The sequence below is a fragment of the Ambystoma mexicanum genome, chromosome 3q (genome assembly GCF_040938575.1).
Source record: "Ambystoma mexicanum isolate Mex_15411 chromosome 3q, UKY_AmexF1_1, whole genome shotgun sequence".
In the NCBI taxonomy this organism is placed as follows: domain Eukaryota; kingdom Metazoa; phylum Chordata; class Amphibia; order Caudata; family Ambystomatidae; genus Ambystoma; species Ambystoma mexicanum.
This window is the reverse complement of record NC_090926.1, coordinates 19,885,813-19,907,673: the sequence shown is the minus strand read 5'-3', so window position 1 is coordinate 19,907,673 and position 21,861 is coordinate 19,885,813. Positions and strand designations below refer to the sequence as shown.

The window sequence follows — 21,861 nt, the reverse complement described above, 5'->3', positions numbered from 1 at the left end:
GATCACTCCTGGGCTGGTTGAATTGTCAAAGGGAAACCTGGTTTCCCTTTAACATTTCAGTTTTCCAGTTGCTCATGCTCAATGAGCCATGCAAGGCCGGGGGCGTTTTGCTTCCCCAGCCTTCCATAACCCATTGGAAATGCTGGCTGGGGAACTGCATGTCTAAATGTTTGGTGGGGGGGAGGCTCCTGCACCTCCTCACACATACTAACAGAGGAGTTGGAGCGCTGGGGGGAAACTTCAGGACAGGGGTAGAAGGTAAGATTATGTTAATGTATTTATTGTTTAGATAGGTGTGTATGCTTGTGTTGTGAGTGAGTGTGATGATGGGTGCTTGTGTGAATGAGCAAATACATGCTTTGTGAATGTGTGTGTGTGTGTTTGTGCTGGTCTGTGGAGCTGATTTTGGCGAGTGTGGGGGAGGAGGGTTGTACAACAAAATAATTTTTTTAATGACTTTGTTGCACAACCCCCCTCCCCAACGGCCAAATTCAGCTCTCCATCTGAGGCGCTGTGGGTCCCAGGGGACAGGGATGGTATTTTGTTACTGGACATCTATCATAGATGTCTTGTTAAAAAATACCATGCGTGCCCCCTGGACCTGCCAGCGCCTTGCATACATACATAATCACATTGATTGTATGCATGTGTTAGGCTTGGTGGGGCCCAGTGGACAGGAATGGTATTTTTTTAATGGACATCTATCGTAGCTGTCTAGTAAAAAAATACCATGCGTGCCCCTTGGGCTCCCCAGCGCCTTGCATACATACATAATCAGATTATGTGCATGTGTTAGGCTCTGTGGGGCCCAGGGGACGGATGGTATTTCTTTACTAGACATCTATGATATGTCTAGTAAAAAATATCATGCCTGCCCTGGGCTCAGGGGGCTGACATGGCATTTTGTTTTACTGGAAATCTGTGATACAGCAAGCCATGATAAGGGTTATTATGTAGCTAGACTGGCATTTTAATGCAGCCAGTCTAGCCATTTCTTACTGTTGCATGACATTTTGTATTGGGCATCTTTGATAAGGCAGGCATGATAAATGTTATTACGTGGCTGGGCTGACATGCAACTGTCTAGCCACTTCTTAATGTGGCATGACAATGTGTGTTGGCATCGTCAGTAAAGCAAGCATGATAAGTGTTATCATGTAGCTAGACTGGCATTTTAATGCAGCCAGTCTAGCCATTTCTTATTATGGTGTGACATTTCTTATTGGGAATCTTTGATAAAGCAAGCATGATACGTTTTATTATATTGCTAGACTGGCATTTGGTGCAGCCAGTTTGGATATATTTTCACACTGTGTCATTCATTTTGGTAAAGCCAACAGGAGTATGTTGTGGGGGTACTGGTATATATTGGCAGAACCAGCGTGGACATATATTCTTATAGTATCATTGCTGGCATTGTGCACAAAGCAAACAGGAGTATGTTCTTATATGGGAATACTGGCATATATTGGTGCAGCTACTGTGAAATCGTTTGCCTTTTTCCCAAATTTTTCAAAAAAGTGTGCTATAAAATGCACTATTTTAACCCATTATTTAAACCCATTATTTAAAGAACAAATTGCACGAGGAGAACCTTCAACCCGCCCCCCCTATTTAATTGGTTTGGGCTCCATCGCTATACTCGATCACTAAGACATATTTGGTGGAAATATTTACACCCCTCCACTTAAAAAATTCACCCGCCACCACTGCTGTTTCTTACTGTGCCATTGTATATTTTTCTGGGCATCTGTGCTAAAATAACCATGATAATTGTTATTGCTTCGAATGGAATTTTCATGCAACCAGCATATGTCTTAAGGTGGCATGGCATGTTTTACTATAATATGCTCATTGCGTGTCTAGACTGGTCTACATTGTGCAGCCAGTTGGACATGATTTATTGTGGCATGGAATGGTTAATAGCAAAGCATTAAATTAATGAATGCATTAATGTACCTGTGCACTGTTGGTGACTTGCATGCATTGGATTTTTGTATTGGTGTTAGTCTACAAAACCACTGCAAGCGCTCTGGCTCTATAGACAATTTTTCTCAGAAAGTGTGCTTCATAATGCATTAAAACACAAATGTATATCTATCTCCTACTTGAGTGTGTGGCGTGCCCCTGCAGCAGCATGATCATTGTGTGTATTGCGCAAGCGTGGTAGTCTGGGCCGGCACAGAGTGTGGCGCGACCTGTAATTTGTTGCCGAGCTTGGTGGGGAGGGGCCCTCAGCATGGCTTCCAGGGCGGGCACATGTTGTGCTACTCCACTGCCAAAGAGCACTATTGGGTGCTATTATACCCCTTCCTTCCAAAGACTTCAAACTCAGCGGCACGCCTGAGGCTCGCTGAGGCCCCTTAAAAAGCCGGAGAAACGACACACTGCAGCAGTGCAGCTCAGCTACGGTGATAATGTGAGGATTCAGGAAAACAAGTGTCCCTGACAGGACCCTTGAGCTGGGACAGGCCAAGTAATATGCTAGATGTATGTCACTGACGTAGCCCTACCGGCCTTTCCAAAATAACGGTCTGTCAGAAATAACACTGATTTTCTTCATTATCCACAGAAAGTGAACTGAACATGTATATGATACAGGGGAGCAAGATAGCACAAAGGGCCGAAAGGTACCTCCACACAAGACACAGTAATGGCAATCACTTATGCCAGTGCTTTTAGTGGGCCGGGGCAAGCTGACAGAAGTGCCAGCCATCTACTGCAACGCCGTGGCCCTGCTGGCACTTATGTCCAGGGGCATCAACTTAATGTTTTCCCGGTGGGTGCCGGCGCCCGTAAAGCAAAACAAAAAAAAGTCCCATTTAAAGTATAGGAACTTTTACGCAGATGGCCTTTCCCGGGGGGTGCCCGAGCCCCAGAGCACCCGCGTACCAGGCGCCCCTGCTTATGTCAGTCACTGTAACTTCCTCTGGTGACCCATTGCGCGAGGGGTCACAAGAGTAAGTTACTGTCCTTTTGTTTTCCCTCCCCAGGTCACCGAGGTGCGTTTAACCTTCAGCGAACTTGGGAAATGCGTGACATATCTCGAGGTTTCTATGTGTATAAAAGATGGCTTGAAAAATACACAAACCACAGTAAGCTGCGCACATAACATAGCATTTATATATTTGTGTGGATACCTTACTATGGTTTGTGTACTTTGCAAGCCATTTTATATAAATATAGAAATATGTTGCATAGTTCTATGTTTATAAAAATGGCTTGCATAGTACAGAAACCATAGTAAGGGGCGCACATATATATGAATTATTACATTTATATATTTGTTTGCGTGCCTTACTGTGGTTTGTGCACTTTCCAGGCCACGCCCATCATGCAAGCCATGCCCCCCAATGAGGGCCCCCCTTAATTTCTTACCGCAATTAAAGCTCTGATTTATGGCCAATGCATATTGTATGTATGCTACGAATACGTACTGTTATCTTGTATATTGCTTGCTACAGCAGCAGCTGAAAATATGCTTTTTTAAACGAACATAATGGTAACCAATTCCGCGAACCCAAAGGAGAAGGATGGAGTTGGCCCAGCCAGTAGTTTGAAAACAACTCTCAGGAGCGAGTGTTGGTCTCATCGAGCTACCTGGGTGGCGTAGCTCAGTGGATTAAGGTGCCTGCTGAAGAAAACGGTGATAAACTGATGGTCAATGTTCTACATGACAGAGGAATACTCAGATCAATAAAATGCACACTACTAGGCTGGGTAGCAGAAGCAGTTTTGATTAAGAGATCTGCAAAACTGTGTCAGCAAGTGCTTTGTAAAAAAGCACTGGTACAGCCAGTATGTTTGGTTTAAGCATGGTTAGACTCTTGAAAGACATTCCCATCAAATACCCACGCCCTCTCAGCATACAACAGGTATTGGCAGCATCAGCCTCATATGCAGTAATTCCAATTAAGCAGCCAAGTACTTTCTATCAAATGCTTGGTATTGGCATCTGGTGCCTTGTACTCTCAACATGACCTGTTTATTCACTGTCTAGGTAATACACTCACATCGTATGAAAGCCTTTGCCATTCAGTACCCTGCTGCTCGCATCATCTGCCAGATATGTATCCACGATTAGATCACAGCCAAGGGTTCCAATCAATGTCCCGGGTAATCACAACATTGGGACGGATTTCCCCAAAATGCCCAGGAAGGTCCAGTTACTATTCCAATCCCATGAACTTCCATCTAATGCACAGGCACTTCACCCAATCACCGGTCATTGAAGGGGATATAAAGAAATGGAAGGCACGCAACAGCATACAATGCACACTACATGGGATGAAATACATGGCACTATTAATGGCCTGCAGGGCCCTAAAAAGCATGGAGTTCCTAAAAGACATGGGAGGCCTAATAGGCATCTGAGCTATGGAGAAACATTGATAGTCTAGAAGGTGCAAAGACCCTGGAAGAAATAACACTTCTGGAAGGCGTAGGAACTCCTTGAAGGACTGTTAAGGCATAGAAACAAATGAGAAAGACCATGGAAGACATAAGGGCCTGAAAGCAAGTTGAGGCATTTACAACATTAGGAGCACTTAAGTCATAAGAGGCATAAAAGGCCTGGAAAAAACAAAAAGGCATGAAGGAATAAAGGGTGTGGGGGCATGAAAGTCTTAAAAGGCATAGAATATATGGAAAAATATTAGGCATGTGAGGTATTGAAGTCATGGACGGCATAAAAGGGATGCAACGGATATGGCATAGAAGGCGTGGATGGACGAATAACATGGAATACATTACAATCACAAAAGGTTTAAAAAGCATTGACAACTTAAAAAGTGAAGGTATAGAGGACACAAAAGTCATAGAAAGTAAAGAAAGGCCTGGAAAGTACAAGACAAAGGTGTCAAATGTACAAATGCATCAAAGTAATAACAGGCATAAAATGCATAGAAGTTATTGCTGCATGGAGAAGGTGGAAGAACAGGAAGGCATAAAGGTGTTTAAGGCAAACAATGAATAGCACAGTCATTGAAGATTTAGAAGGCTCAAATGTCATAGAAGCATAGTCTCCTTAAAAGGCATGTAAGGCACAGGAGTCATAAAAGGCATGAGACGTATGTACGAAATATAAGGCATAAAGGCGTAAACGGCATAAGGCATGGAATATGTAGTGAAGACACAATAGGCATGCAAGGCACAGAAAAGCATGGAATGCATAAAAGGCTTGCCCTACATAGAAGGTGTTGATGGTGTAAATTACATGGAATTCTTACGTAGACGGTATGGAAAACAGAAAAGATATGGAATGAAGAAAGGCATGTATGGCACAATGGCATGAAAGGCATAAAAGGCTTCAAGGCATCAAAGGAATGCAAGACAGCAAAGACATAGAATGCATGGGATGCATAGAAGACATAATGACAAAAACGGCATGGAAGGCCCAACAAGCATGGACGGCATAAGAAGAATGGGATGACTGGTGTAAAAGGCAGGCAAGCACAAAAGCAATGGAAAACATAGAATGGATTCAATGTATGCGTTCATGGAAGGCACACACGGTTTGGGTGACTCGGTATATATGTAAGGCTACAAGGTATAGGTGTCATGGGAGACATAAACGGTATGGAATTCAGAAAGGATGGGGAAGGCATAAAAGGAAACGGAGAGCAAACCGACCCTGGAAGGATTAAAAAGCATAAATGCATAAAAGGCTGGAAGGCATAAAAGGCACAGAAGGACATTAGATGCATATAACGCTATACATGCCTGGAGGCATCGAAGAGACAGCGGGAATGGAATAAAGAAAAGGCATGGAAAGCATAAGAGGAAGGGGAGACAGAAAATGCATGGAAAGCATTGGCAGCATAGAAGGTATAAAAACGTAAAAGGAAACACAAGAATGCAAGACATAACAGGCATTGAAGGTTTAAAAGGAATGGACGGCACAAAGGCATGAACGGCAAACCGAGCCTAGGATGCTAGCGTGCAGAAAGGCATAACCTGCATGGAAGAGGTACACGCCATTTAGGTTTATTTATAGAACGCTTTAAGCCAAAGCATTGCATAAAACAAAATAGTCCCATAAAACAGACAACATTGAGCAATGAGTTGCTTTAGGCGGGGGAAGAGAGCAGGATTGATTTTAACCCAGAGCGGATCATATAGAGTGAAGTAGAAATGAATAGAAAGTGGAAAAGTGTTCCAATGTTCAGGAGCCAGTAGTGAAAAATAACAAAACCGGGACTGGGCATGGGGTGGCTCGGGAACGGAGGAAAGGAAGTGCGATTGGGAGTGCAAGGGTTGGGGTGGAGTGCAAAGAGAAATGAGTGAGGAAAGATAAGGTGCAGCCCGGCCATGAAGACACTTAAAAACCACAGAAAGCAAGTGAAGGAGAAGATGGGATTCAAAAGAGAGTCAGGATAGAGAACGAAGCGAAGAAGTAGAAATGCGGGACGAGGAGGAAGACAAAAGAGGCTATGAACTGTACATTTATAGATGGAGCGGAGAGGCAAGGCTGTTGAGCAATTTAAAGCAGTAAACGAGTCGAGACAATACAACACGCACAGAAAACAGTTTTAGTAACAGTGAAATAAAGTCGATTTCAGGAATGTTAAACAATTAAAAACGGCAGATGCGAGAAATGTTGGAGATGTGAGAAGAAAAGGTGAGAGAGGGATCAAAAAGAACAAGAAGGTTCTGAACAGTGACAGAGAATGGCAGAAGAGCGGGAGGGAAGGAGAGACGGAAGAGATGGGGGAAAAAGATCTTCTCTCTTAGCTGGATTTAAGTGAAGATAGTAAAAGGAGCATCCAGTGTTGGAATTGGTGAAGACAAGTGGATAGAGCGCAGTGAAGATTATCAGCGGAGTCACCTACGTAAAAGTGGAAGGAAAAGGGCCATTTCGCAATAATGTCCGAGAGTGTCGAGAGAAAAAAGGAGAGGGCTGTGGTCAGAGTCTTGGGGGATGCCGAATTAGAGAGGTAAAGATGAAGAGCAGGACATCATCCCAAGAGACAGAGAAGGTGCGGTCCGATAGATACGAGCAGAACCTGTGGAAGACAGTGCTAGAGAATCCCAGAATGGGGAGTGTATTAAGGAGAGTAGGGTGAGCCACAGTATTAAAGTCAGCAGAAAGGTCAAGTAGAATTAAAATAAATGAAAGGTTGGCATGGCGGGCTGTTAGTAGAGACTTGGTGATATAGAGTAGAGCAGTTTCAGTCGTGTGTATGGGGGAAACTGGATTGGTGAAGAGGAAGCAGGGAGTGCTTTTCAAGATGTATGGAGACCTGAGAATAGACCACTCCCTCCAGACGTTTAGATGGAAAAAGAAGAAGAGTGGGAGGCAGCCCAAGAGATGGAGAAGGTACCGGCCCATTAGATAGATAAGAGGGGGACCAGTGGAAGACAGTGTTGGAGTATCCCAGGGAGGAGAGTGTGTTAAGGTGAGTCTGGTGTTCGACAGTATCAAAGTCAGCAGAAAGGTCAAGTAGAATTAGAATAGATGAAAGTTTGCCACGGCGGGCTGTTAGTAGAGATTTGGTGATATAGAGTAGAGTAGTTCAGTCGAGCGCATCGAGTGGAAACTGGATTGGTGGAGAGGAAGAAGGAAGTGCTGGTCAAAATATGCAGAGACCTGAAAATAGACCACTGCCTCTAAACATTTAGATAGAAAAGGAAGAGAGAACGGCCCAAAATTAGAGCTAAGTGAAGGATCAAGGGAGGGACACTTTTCAGAATAGGAAGGATAGTAGCATGTTCAAAGTCGGAGGGGAAGATAGAGGAAGAGAGGTAGGAGTTAAGAAGGGCAGTCAAGAAGGGGATGAGACCTAGCCAGGCTCTGGGAACTACAGGCAATGGTAGAGATTCATCCCGGGCAACAGTGGCATGAGCGTGTGGGAGAAAGAGGGCAGAGTCAGAATCAGAAAGCTGGACGAGGGAAGAGAAGACATGGGAAGGTGAAAGAAGGATAGGGTCAGTAGATGGGGCACAGGGAAAGGGGGAAGAGAGGAGCGTCATTGAAGGCCTTTTCCAGAGAAGTAATTTGTAAGCTAAGTGGAAGAGAGTTAAGAGAGTAGGGCAGGATCAGCGAAAGGGGGGGGGGTAAATGGTCAACAAGTTGAAAGAGACGACAGGGATGAGGCAAGTAGCCTTGGGAAAGATTAGACATTTTTTTATTTTTTTGCAGCAATTACAGCCAACTCATAGGAAGAGCGGCGAGATGAGAGTAAGAGGAGGTCAGGAGTAGAATGTGATTTCCTCCATCGATGCTTTGCACGACGTAGAGGGGAACGTGGGGAACGAATCTGTGGAGAAAGCCAACGATGGGAAGGTTTGTGTAATATGGAGAAGGGGTGCACAGGTATATGGAGTTCAGAGTAGAGTTAAGTGTAGAATGGATGCGAGCCAGGCCTTCATTAGAGGGGAATGAAGAAAAAGATGAGAGATAAGGTGGGGAAGAATTTAGCAAAGAGATACGAGGAGTATCAATGAAGAGGGCTATAGATGGGTGAGCTAGGAGAATGAGGAAAAGAAGCGGAGGGGGGGAAATGGAGAAGTGAGGAGAGCATGATCAGAAGAATAAATATGGGAGGCTGACATTCGGGAATACATGGAAAAGAGGGGAACAAATGTTTGAGAGAGACCCTGAGATATGAGATGGGGGAGATGAGTATTGAATAAGATCGTAAGATTGGAGAAGAGGAAGAAAAGAACAGGAAGGATGAGTAGCAGAGAGATGGAGGTTGAACTCACCAAGAAGAAAGAAAGGAAAGGGAGGGTAGTATCATGGGGAGAAGAGAGTCAAAATTCATCGCAGAAAGAAAATAAAGAAACATGGTGGGCAACAGATAATGAGGGTAGGGTTTGGAGCATGCCACATAGTGCTATTCGAATGAGAAAAAAAGGGGGAGAGGCTGAAGGAGAAAGACAGCTTAAGGATGAATAGAATAGAATGCTGGTGTCGCCACCAATCCTGGAGGGAGGACGGGGTGTGAGAAAAGGATAGAGGGAGACAAGAAGGAGGCAGGAGGGACAATGTCAGAGGAAGACATCCGGGCTTCAGTGAGGCAGAGAAAGTGGAAATTGAGGCAAAAGAAAGTATCAAAGAATGAGTGTGTTTTGTTGCAAACAGAGCAAGCTTTAAGTAGACCAATAGACAGAGAGGGAGGAAGTTAGGGGACATTAACATATGATTGTTCGGAGAAATTAGTGTATTCCTTGTTACCAACGAGCCTAGAACACGGTGTACGTAGACTACAATCAGACTAACAGGCTAGGAGATGCCGCCAGGCACTGGCTTAAGCTGTAGAAGAGGCCTTTCACCTCTATGCTGCCAGGCACAAGGATTATGCAGCCACATTTCTGTGATTATGTGGCTACAGAGATAACTCCAGGTTTAGATGAATGAAAACATACAGCAGTCCTATGGAAACATTAGACTTACCTGGTTGTGTGATTTATAGCGGAAAACATTCTTGATTCAAGCTAGCATCGTCCTTGAAATTACTCAGATAGTCACAGGACATCTAAAATGATCGCTAGCCGAAGACCTTTGATTATGGGGCCACCCATTGGACCTTCACAGCTGTCTCTGGTACAGGATCTAGGAGGTGGATCTAAGACACATACAGGTATAGGGCCTGATTCACAGGACGTTTTCCGATGGGGTTTTGTCATTATAAAACGCTTCTGCGAATTAGGCCCATGCTCTCAAAGGGACACACAAGTGGACTGCCCCACGAGACAAAATCTGATATATACACAATGTCACACAGGGCAAGCATCATGTGAAACACAAACACGGGCAGACCAAATACTGCAGGGGGGATATCTCAGTGAGTTAAATGCTGGCCAAAGACACGGTGGCCTACTTGCGCTTTGCATGTTTGAATCCCTTGCAGGACCAGCTCAGCCTTTCATCATTCTAAGCTCCATTGAACTGACTACACTGAGGACCCTTGAATTGGGTAATAGTAACCATTATTACAGCGATTGGAAGCCAGGGGAATTCAGCATGAAGCGCTATGTAAAACGTGTTAGCATTATTATTCGTGGTGCATCCATCAGATATAAAGCAGTTAGAAACAGATATAAAGACACAACGAGATAGAGTCATTCACAAACATATGCAGTGGCAGAGCCATACAAAAAGACTCATGATTACACCGGTACACAAAATCACACAATGAGATTTGTACACAAAATTATACACACCATGACATTTCTGACACTCAAACATACTATGCCACAACTGTAGATACATTCACAGATGTGTGGACATAGCCACATTCGTAGACACAGTGGGGTCTATAGAAAGTGACAAAGAAACACAATGTCATAAAGAGAACAGGTCATCAACTGGGACAAAAGAACACAATGACGCACAGGTTATGCACACAGCGACTCACAGCACAATCAGATATTGACATTGACAAATAGATATGTGCTGCATTGTCACAGTGACACAAAGCTGAGAACACACACACAGAACAGACAGAAACCAAGATGCAAAGATACAGTGACACACATTAGTGTCAGACTCAGTGGAAACAAACGTACGCACACAGAAAGGCAGTGAAACATAGCACAAACACGAAGGGACAAACGCAGACCAGAAACAGAGTGACGCACCCCCATGCCACACAGTGACACTGACAACCAACACATACGCAGGGTGATACACAGCGCATGTAGTGGGACACAGCACAAACGGGGGCAGAATATACACTGAGCTCAATGTGGCTTGTATCAGTGGCAAAGTGACCAACAGCTCAGACCCGATAACACACATAAGACACACACACTGCAGCCTTGCACACCATATCCATACACTGCAGCCACAATAACCACAGCGACACACACTAGAGATTTGTATACCACAGTTATACACTGCAGACACACACAGCACACCATTGACACACGCATCATAGTCATGCACACATAGCCATTCGCACCACACTCATACGAACCACAACCAAACCCATAACCATATACACTACAGCTAACCATGCCACAGCAACACCAATAGCCACACAAACGTACTTCCTGGATAGGAGTAGTAATCTCACCTGACCTTACAGTTACACCACGGGACTGCACAAACCTCTCCTTTGTCAAATAGACAGGGGCCCTTTCACCTCAGGTCGATAGCCCGCCCCATGCTCCGCGCACCTGCCATCCCGCACTCACCCTAGTGAGTTCACACCCGTTGAGAGACCATACATTTAGGCTCGCCTCTTACGGGCTGATTTCACTTCCTCGTTCCTGTTCCCTCTCTCCCACGGACCACGGTGGTCCCTGAAGCCATCTTTTTACACAGGCAACTCCGGTCTCGGCACCTGAAGAACTCTTCTGGCCTCTACAGTTAAAGGGCACGCATGCGCACATCTTGGGTCCATCACACCACCATGCTTTCACTAATTCTAGTCCTTCCCTCCAAACTAGACACTGCCGCCACTGTGAGATTCTCGTTACCGCGAGTTGTCTTATGCTCCTTCTCTGTGATCAGCAGTCTGTCCGATACATGTGCACCCCAACCCCTCTACCTCAGGCGCCTCTTATCTTCCCAGTGTTTGTGTGTCCCTGTCCTACTCCGCTTCTCGCTCCCCCTCACGTTTACCCTTTCCCTCCATAGACTAGGGTCTGGCCACCCCAGGCGGGGGCACAATAAGTACATTCTCGAACAAGGTCTCGGAACCATAAGACCACTGCTGTAGTGACTGTCGCAGCATACAAGCTCAATATCATCACACAACATAGCACCACTGCACACACCACAAGCGCGCACACACAGCAGCCACACAGAGGGACATCACACAGATCAAAGAGCCAGACAGGACAAAGCCAGATAGATCTCAGCCCTACACGTCACAGTCACAAACAGACACACAATGGCCATACAGGCCGAAGCCCCATTTTGCACAGTAAAACACGAAAGACAATCAGACACCACAGTCATGCACACTACTACAGCTAGGTACACAACACGCCCATGCGCAGATGAGGCAAAGCAAGCACGTGACAGAGACAATAGGAGCCTGCAGAGAAACAACGTTCCACCTCCACAGACTATCCCTCGTTTAGAAGTAATGAGCACATTGGGGCATTGTTCTGATCGCACATTCCTCCAAAGTCCTGCCAAAGTTTACTACAAGAGCAAGCCTCGGCTATTATACGAGCAGCCCTTCACTGCCCAGCCTGCCCCGCTTTTGGGAGCAATTGATAGTATAAGAGTAGGCTTCCACTGCCGAGCCTGTCACTTTTCTAGACGCAGTGGATAGCATAAGAGCATCCCTCCACGGCCAAGCCTGTTCCTCTACTGGCAACAATGGCTAGTATAAGAGCATCCCTCCACGGCCAAGCCTGTTCCTCTACTGGCAACAATGGCTAGTATAAGAGCATCCCTCCACGGCCAAGCCTGTTCCTCTACTGGCAACAATGGCTAGTATAAGAGCATCCCTCCACGGCCAAGCCTGTTCCTCTACTGGCAACAATGGCTAGTATAAGAGCATCCTTCCCATGCCCAGCCTATCCCATCCAGTGAAGCTTTCTCTAGGAAAAAAGCATCTCTCCAATGTCCAGCCTGTCCCTCTCCTGGAAGCAATTACTTGTACAACAACATGCCTCCACTGCCAAGCCTGTCCCTCTTCTGGAAGCAATGACTAGTATAAGAGCATGTCTCCACTGCTCAACCTGTCCCTCTCCTGAAAGCAATGACTAATATAAGAACATGCCTTCACTGCTCAGCCTGTCCCTCTTCTGAAAGCAATGACTAGCCTAAAAGCATACCTCCACTGCCAAGCATGTCCCTATTCTAGAACCAATGACTGGTATAAGAGCATCCCCTCCACAGCCAAGTCTGTACCTTTTCTGGCAACACTGGCTGGTATAAGAGCATCTCTCCACTGCCCAGCCTGTCCCTCTTCTGGAAGCAATGACTAGTATACGAGCATCCCTCCACAGCCAAGCCTGTCGCCCTTCTGGTAGCAATACCTAGTATAAGAGCATCCATCCACTGCTAAAGCCTGTCCTTCTTCTAGAAGCAATGACTAGTATAGGATCATGCCTTCACTGCCCAGCCTGTCGCTCTTCTGAAAACAATGGCTAGAATAAGAGCACCCCTCCACTGCCCAGCCTATCCCTTCAAGTGAAGCTATCTGTAAGTTAAGAGCATCCCCCCTACCCCGTCTGTCCCTCTCCTGGAAGCAATGACTAGTATAAAAGAATGCCTCCACTGCCCAACCTGTCCCTCTCCTGGAAGCAATGACTAGTATAAGAGCATGCCTCGACTGTCCAGCCTGTCGCTCTTCTGAAAACAATGGCTAGAATAAGAGCACCCCTCCACTGCCCAACCTATCCCTTCAAGTGAAGCTATCTGTAAGTTAAGAGCATCCCCTCTACCCCGCCTGTCCCTCTCCTGGAAGCAATGACTAGTATAAGAGAATGCCTCCACTGCCCAACCTGTCCCTCTCCTGGAAGCAATGACTAGTATAAGAGCATGCCTCCACTGTCCAGCCTGTCGCTCTTCTGAAAACAATGGCTAGAATAGGAGCACCCCTCCACAGCCAACTCTGTGCCTCTTCTGGAAATAATGACTACTATAATTGCATTCCTACCCTGCTCAGCCTGTCCCTCTTCTAGAAGCAATGCTAGTACAGGAGCATCCCTCCCCAGCCCAGCCTATCCCTCTTCTGGAAGCAATGGTTAGTATAAGAGCATGTCTCCATTGCCCAGCCTGTCCGTTGTTTGGAAACATTGGCTAGTATAATATAGTATATTACATATAGTTTAGTATAGAATAACGGATGATATTCTCTGGACCACTGATAAGGGAGATATGAGCATGCTAATCATGCTCGATTTGTCGGCAGCGTTCGACACAGTCGACTATAGCATTCTTACATCTAGACTGACCAACGTAGCCCAGATATCTGAGGATTTGTTGAAGTGGTTTTCCTCTTTTTAGTCAAATCGGACTCAACAAGTCGAAATGGGAATGTACTACTCTGACTCCTTACCAATACTTTGCGGGGTACCATAGGGTCCTACCACTCCTCCTATTGTTAAATATTTACATCCAGCCACTGTTAAATATTGTTAATGAGTTTAAGCTATGTTATAATTCCTACGCCAACGACACGCAAATCTATGTCACGCTTAATAATACATCGGAAGCCATCAATTGGGGGCTAGCTTGCAGGCAAAAATTATTTTAAAATGGACGCCGAAAATAAGATCCAACTTAATCCCTCTAACCCCAAGGTTATTGTGTTTGCCCCAAAAAAATCGATCAACCAGCTTCCAACCCTGGGCTCCTTGCCTAGCCCTTTTTGATGTTCCTACCATTTTTTCCCTAAGCTTAAAAACTGAGGCTGCATTTGGCAGGTAAATTTAACTTCCAACTACTTCCAACTCAGATTGGTGAGACTTGTCCTGTCCCTCATTTCAGAATCATACCGTCCTGCGGTTATAGGGTCCCTGGTCAATTCCAGGCTGCATTATTGCAACAAACTATTACTGGGCATTCAAACTGGTCAGACTCATCGCCTCCAGGTTGCCCAGGACGCTGCATTTAGACTTCTTTACAACCTCCCTAGATCTGCTTTTATCTCACTCTATCTCAGGAGCCTTCGTTGGTTGCCTGTTCGACAGAGGACTCTTTTTAAGATCCTCTGCCTCATTTTGAAATGTGTTCAGGGCACTGCCCCTAGCTATCTCGTCTCCAAAATCTCTCTCCACTGTTCAACTCGCTCACTTTGATCTACTGGTCAAAATTTCGTAACCATTCCCTTTTCTCGTTTTCGTGTATTGTGGAGACAGATGCTTTTCTGTTGTGGTCCCCGTGTTTGGAATATGTTGCCTGACAAACTCCAGAAGATAAACTCTTTGTCTTTATTCCAGAAGAAGCTGAAAACCTATCTGTTTCAATGACTTCCTTTACCTGAAAAGTCTGCTTTCCTACCTCCCACAGATAGTATTTTAACATCTGAGCAGATGTTAGATGCAGTTTCTGCTTGGCTCCTCACAGATTTCCGCACTACAAATTCAAAAACAAACCATAAGAGCATCCCTCCACTGCCAAGCCTGTCCCTCTCTGGAAGCAATGACTAGTATAAGAGGATGCCTCCACTGCCCAGCCTGTCCCTTTTCTGGAAGCTGGGAGAATAGCCCAGTGGCAGCGTGCTCCCCTTAGAAGCAAGACGACATGAAGCAACACAGGTTCGATCCCCGGTCCGCGCTTAGAAACCTCTGGGTATTTAAGCACGTTATAAATATGCAACTTAGAAAACAACAAACAAAAAATTCTGTAGCAGCGCCTCGATGCCCCCGGGCTGTGTGAGGGATTTAAAAATGCAAATAAAACAAAAAAAATAATGACTAGTATAAGAGCATGCCTTCAGTGCCCAGCCTATCCCTCTTCTGGGAGCAATGACTAGATTAAGAGGATGCCTCCACTACCCAGCCTGTCTCTTTTTTGGAAGCAATGGGTAGTATACCAGGATGCCTGTACTGCCCAACCAGTCCCTGTTGGAAATAACTGCTGATATAAAGCAAAACCTTTTGTCTGGCCTCTCGGGGTCGTATGTCTGGAAGCAATGCCTACTATTCGAGCGTCCCTGCACCCCCAGTCTATCCCTAGAGCACCCAATAAGAGCACACCTCCACTGCCCAGCCTGCCCCTTCCGTTGAAGCCATGCCTAGTATAAGAGTGCCCCATCACTGCCCAGCCTTGTCCACTCTCATTGCTGTGATCAAAACTTTCCCCTGGTATGGCCACCCCATTGCAACTCAAACATGCCTCTAGGCATGAAAGTCTTTGCTGTTTTAAGACCTTTGCCTTGAAGGTAAACGCCTCATGAACACCTCCCTGGCCCAAGAACTACGCATGCCTTGGGCTTTAGTTCAACACGTGTACATTTACAGCCCAGGAGGCCTTCAAGCCCGTGCCCTGGGCTGGCGCACTGGGCACTCACCTCGATCTTCTCGGTGCGGTCCTTCAGGGTGCGCACGGACTCCTCCAGGTCATGCACCACGTCCGAGGAGTCGTGGGGCAGGTCTCCCATGGTGTCCTTGCCCGTGGCCCAGCCGTGGGCGGCCGCCGAGTCGTGGAAGCTGCGCTCCAGGCCATTCTCGCAGCGGCTCAGCTTGCCGGTCAGCTCCCGGATGGCCTCCTGGTCAGTGGCGATCTGGCCCTTCTGCTGCAGCACCGTCTGCCGGAGCTGCTCTGCCGTGGCCTGCAGAAAGAAGAGGTCCTCCCTCGAGGGGACCCCGGTGCCCCCGCCGCTAGAGGGCGCATCCTGGGGAGTGTCCGAGGGGCACTCCAGGGCAAGCGGGGTGCACACCATGCGGCTAAAGAACTGGGGCGGCAGCGGCTTGGAACCGGAGAGGTCCAGCGTGGCGCCCTTATGGCCGGCGCGACCGCCGTACAGGGTCTCGGCCCGGTGCAGGGTGCCCAGGTCCTTCTCGTTGGGCAGCAGGGCGCTGGAGTCATTGTCGGGGCCGTGAGAGGAGCCCCCGCCTCCGCGGAAGGCCGGGTGGACGCTAGCGATGATACAAATGATGGCACCCAGGAAAGCCAGCATCCCGGCGGCCAGCAGGACAGCCAGAAACTTCAGGGTGACGGATTTAGGGGCAGTTCACAGGCAAGAAAATATATATATATATATATAGCCGGGCAAGGGGGCGGCCTTCCGGGGTGGGGGTACCCACTCCCCACAATCCTACGTCAGACTGAGGGTGGAAAACTGCGGTCCGGCTTCACATCTGTTGCCAGAGGAACAGCTGGAATTATAGGAGTGGGTGCCACATGTAAAATGACCCCAACTGTATACTGCGCCTAAATAGTGGGGTCAGGTGAAACCTGCGTTTAGGCGCTGTGGATGTGGACTGAAACAGGAATGAGGGAAACGGGAGATCGAGTCGGGGGGGGGGGGGGGGGCGGGATTAGATTCAGGCAGCGGGACCGCGAAAGTGCATCTCCCACGGCTCAGCTGCTGGACTGGGTGGCAGCGCGCTAGCTCGCTTCTTAGATGCGGGGTTCGGGTGGCATTGCGAGTGTTGGGGCGCTCAGGTGATAGATACACCGAGCTTGGGCCGCTGCCTGGACGCTGCTCGTTGCTGCTGGCGTTGCACGCGTGCCCTGATGCTGCCGGGGAGTGTCGCGCCTGTGCTGCTGCTGCGCTGCTGGCGGCCGCGAGTGAGTACCACTCCTGTCAGGCTGGGATGCTCAGCTCTCGGGTACCCACGTCAAGAGCCTCCTTCTCGCCGCCCCTCCTTTCCACGCGGCCCGTCCTTTGTTAACCCCTTTCTTGCTCATGAGCCAATTGTTTATGATGGTTGTGTTGTGTGACGGTGGAAAGGGCGCGGCTCTCGCCGTCAGCCGACGATGCCGCACGCATCTGCCCAGGATGTAGCGGGAGTGGATAAAATAACCCTTGTTGCGTTTCCCACCAATGCAACTCCGCCGAGGTACCCCGATCTGGAACCGCAGCACTCCCGGCTATGTCGCTACTGGATCCAATGCACTGCTCAATCAGTGCACCTCAATCCTGACCAGAACATGCTGCCCCTGGGCCCCTTGAATGATATGAGATGATAGTTTTATATAGCGCCTATACACAATGGGTTTCAAAGCGCTTCAAGGCAAGGGAGGGAACAAGGGAAAATACGACGACATTCTTACAGGCCATGAACAGGAAGGATGTGAAATTAACTATGTACACGGCCTGACAACATTTCAGATAGTGCAAGAGCTAAGACATAGATAAGGAAGGGAGGGGGAGAGTGGGAAGGAAAAGGAAACAGACAGGCAACTACCGTACTAGCCCTGATGACATTTCTGGTAGAGTCGGTGGAAAACAAAAGGTGAGGGAGAGGGGTGCAGAAAGGGAGGGGAGGAACAAAACAAGCGACTATCGTACTATGCCTGACAACGTTTCAGATAAGGCTGGGGGGGGGGGCAGTAAGGGGTGGGGGAGCGACAGACGAGGTTGCTATCATACTAGGTCCATTGACAATTCTGATAGAGTAAGTGCATAGAAGAAAGTAAGGGCAGTCCATGCTGTCTTCATACTGAGGTGCGATGGAAGAGCGGCCTAGGAGCTATCACAACATTTTTACCAATGCTGCACAGGTCTGCTAGTGCACCTGAAACCCAACACGCTTAGCATGGTCTAATGATAAAGCACAGGCACCCACAAAGCTCTGCGAAGTCACACAATCCTGACCCGCAGCAGCAGCCCTTGCTAAACCATTACAGAGTGCAGTCCATTCCTCTGTCAGTGCCTCTCATGTGTGACTACAATTACCCTGTAACTGCAGTTGTGTGGGCTCATGGTACCAATGCACCCCATTCATGGCCTTCAGCCTACCCTGCTGCTTCTCCGGTAGTAGGACTGGCACTGCTTTTCCAATGCTCATCAATGACATGCAGTAGCCACTGTTATTCCAGTACTGAGGCGATCACAGCTCTGCCATGCCAACTCAGTCTGAGCCTTCAGCACCCCCTGCCATTTCGCCATTGCAACACACACACACACAGCTTTGCAAAAGCACCGGAATCATGACCTATAACACCAAATACTATTCCAGGAACAGGACCCAACCACGGCTCTGCCAAAGTACTCCCATTGTGAAAAGTAGCACTCATTTCTGTCACAGTACTAGGACCCACAGAACTCTGCTAAGGCACCTCTATCCCATGGCTCGTAAAAAGTAGAAGGCCAGGTGGGCTTTTAAAACTCTTGATGGGTCTTTACAAGGACTCTGGTATTTGTGTTAGGTTGAATAAGGAAGGCGTCCTATCCGAGCGAATTAATACTTTCGTGGGTCTGAGGCAGGGATGCACTTTGGCGCTCTGGCTCTTTAACCTATATGTTTCTGGCGCAGTGAAGTACTTGCAGGCTTGATTGCTACCAAGATTGGGCCAATACGAGTGGAATGGTTGGCTTATGCCGACAACTTCCTTCTATTTGATCATTCCCGTGTCAGCCTCCAATGCTTGCTGTCTAAATTGTAATATGCTAAAGATAACGGACTTGTAATCAATCCTAGTAAGACCAGGATTTTAGAAATTTCCTGGGGAAAAAGCATAAATCTAAAGTCTGGTCGTTGAAAAACAAGTCGATAGGGTCAATAGATTCCCTGGCTTACTTGGGCTTCCAGATAAGTGCTCAGCCAGGGTTAAACAATTAACCGAGCTCAGTGCTTTAAGTGGGCCGGGGCCTGCCGGGGCCGGGCCCCGGCAGTCTCCAAAAAGTGGGGGTGAGCCGGGGCCCTGCCGGGGCCCCCCGACCTCATCACGCCATGGCAGGACGCATTATCCCGCCGCAGCCGCGACGGGAGATGCGCCCACCACTTTAACGTCAGGCAAGCTGACAGAAGTGCCAGCCAGGCACACCGTTGCTGTGCCTGGCTGGCACTTCCGTCAGTCACTGTAACTTTCTCTGATGACCCCTCATCTGAGGGGCCATCAGAGGAAGCTAGAGTCCTTTAGTTTTCCCTCGCCAGGTCACTGACCCTCAGCGAACCCGCGGGCTCCATGATCAAATATGCAGATTAGATCACGGAGCCCGCGGGTTCGCAGAGGGTGAAAGACGCCTCAGGGTCTGTGATCTCTGCTCAGAGCAGAGATCACTGAGCTCGAGGCGCCTTTCTCCTTTGGCAAGGCTTTATAAAAGATGCCTTCAACTGTGTACGTTTAAGCCATCTTTTATAAACGTAGAAATATGTCTATGTTTATAACAGACTGCTTGAATCGTACACAATTCAAGGCATCTTTTATAAAGCTTTGTCGACGGACAAAGCCACCCTGGGTTTTTTCCGTCCTCAAACGCTTTATAAAAGATGCCTACTTTTCAAGCAGTCTTTTATAAACATAGACATATGTTACAAATGTCTATGTTTATAAAAGGCAGCTTGAAAAGTACACAGACCATAGTAAGGTAAGCACACAAGTGTGCGTAATTTACTATGCTTTGTGCACTTACAAGCCACCTTTTATAAACATAGAAATATGTAACATTGCTATGTATATAAAAGAAGGCTTGAAAAGTCACAAACCATAGTAGTACGCAAACAAAGATATAAATGCTCAAATACATTTATATATTTGTTTGCGCACCTTACTATGATTTGTGCACTTTTAGGCCACTCCCACGATGGAAGCCACGCCCCCAAACGAGGGCCCCCCCTCAATTTCTTACCCCACTTAAAGCACTGACCGAGCCCTAAAAATTGATAGGAAATATGGCCGCTTTTCGATTAGACCTGTGTTAAATTTCTTTGAACGAAAGATCATGCCTAAACTGATAAATGGTTTGGAATTGGTTGACGGGTCAATTTTTAAGGTATTAGATAACATCAAGGCAAACTATGGCGTAAAACTCTGAAAGTCTCCAATGCAATACCATTGGCAGTGATTCGATTTGAATTGGGGAGCACCTCATTGGGGGCAAGGGTGCAATGGCGGTGTGAGGGATTTGACCATCCACACGGGGAGTGTACGCTAACCTGGGCTTTTTTATTTTTTATGAAATGGAATGATGGGAGATCAACCTCTGAAAATGTGTGGGGCTAATCTGCACACATTTTCTAATATTCGCCGCACAACAAACACATAGTCCAGTGTACTCTGGGGGACGCAGCCTACAGGCGCAGTCCTCTCTGTCACATTTATTTGACAAGTGACAGCCAGGGGTGCACGAAAACATCCAGAGGAGAAGGGCAACACCTTCCTCCTCCCATGGCCTGCCTAATTAAATATCAAAGGCTCCACGGATCCACCCTGTTCCATTGTCTAAGTTCTGTGCGGTGGTGGTGCATACTGATGAGAGTTAATTGAAGCAGGCATGCAAATAGGCCTGGTCACAGAACTTAACAATAGGCAGGAAAACTAACACCTCTATGATATGAAATGTGTCACCTTGAAGCTAGCTTCTAACCCTCTGTATGAAGGACATTGAAAGTCATGTCTGGGACAACTGTTTACAGTAGGCAAACTCCCTTTCAGAGGGACGAAGTATGTGATTTGAGGGAGACCGAAGTCTGTTCTCACCACAAACTTCAAGGGGGAGCTGCGCTTTGATCAAGAGCCACAGAGGGCTCAGTTAACCAGAGAGACACTTTGATCTACAACAGAGAGGAAGAAGGGGGGGACGTAGGAGTACATGTTGTCACTGCTTACCTTTCCTGTTACAAAGCACTCTGGTCCTGACCTCACACATAACAGAAGATTGTTGGTGGGGACCCCGGATTGGTTCCTTAAGGTAGGCTTAGCATACACCAATCACTGGGGCCCATTTGGGTTTAAAAGAGGGCTGAGCCCCTCACTTAGCAGATCATCTGATGGCTTCATCAAAAGCAGGAAAGAAGAACTCAGCATTGGACCCGGGCTGAAGGCACAGTCTACCTTACAGCTTCCGCCAGTGAAGGAAGGCCAGGATTTCCAAGTGGGAAGCAAGATCCCTCCTCTAAACATCTCCCAGGGAACAGAGGAAGATACCGGACTCAGAGGACCCGTCCAGCAGATCCAGAACTGGGACACACCAGCACACAGCGTGCCCTGCTAGGTTCTGCCAGCAGGCTTCCTAGGTGGGAAGTGCCAGGGAGTCGCTGAAACAAAGGACAAGGCCATTGCCTGCAAACACTCGCCTCAGCTTTGGGCCGTCCGCCTTAAAGGACGTCACAAGCCCTGTGAAGAAGCTTAGAAGAATGCCACAACAAGCATCAACCAGCGTCCATCTTTTAAGGACATTTTTGAGGCAGTTGAGCCCACGAACTGTGACCGGCTGCACCACTGGCTATTGTCACGCTGCAGTCACTCAAGCCATCCGAGATGCCTTGACCACCATTCCAGATCCACCAACCAGCAGAGAGACGACGATTCTTGACCCTGAGCTGCTGTGTAGG

At 47.4% G+C, this 21,861-nt stretch overlaps 1 protein-coding gene across 1 annotated transcript in view; it reads right to left on the bottom strand.

Moving 5' to 3' along the window:
* NPTXR (neuronal pentraxin receptor) overlaps window positions 1-17,202 on the bottom strand; it is a 165,252-nt gene extending 148,050 nt beyond the window's left edge. Inside the window, exon 1 of the mRNA XM_069652957.1 lies at window positions 15,927-17,202. Within this exon, the coding sequence (XP_069509058.1) occupies window positions 15,927-16,535 (609 nt within the window). The 5' untranslated portion in view covers window positions 16,536-17,202. The remainder of the gene's footprint in view (window positions 1-15,926) is intronic.
* Window positions 17,203-21,861: the final 4,659 nt, after the last annotated feature.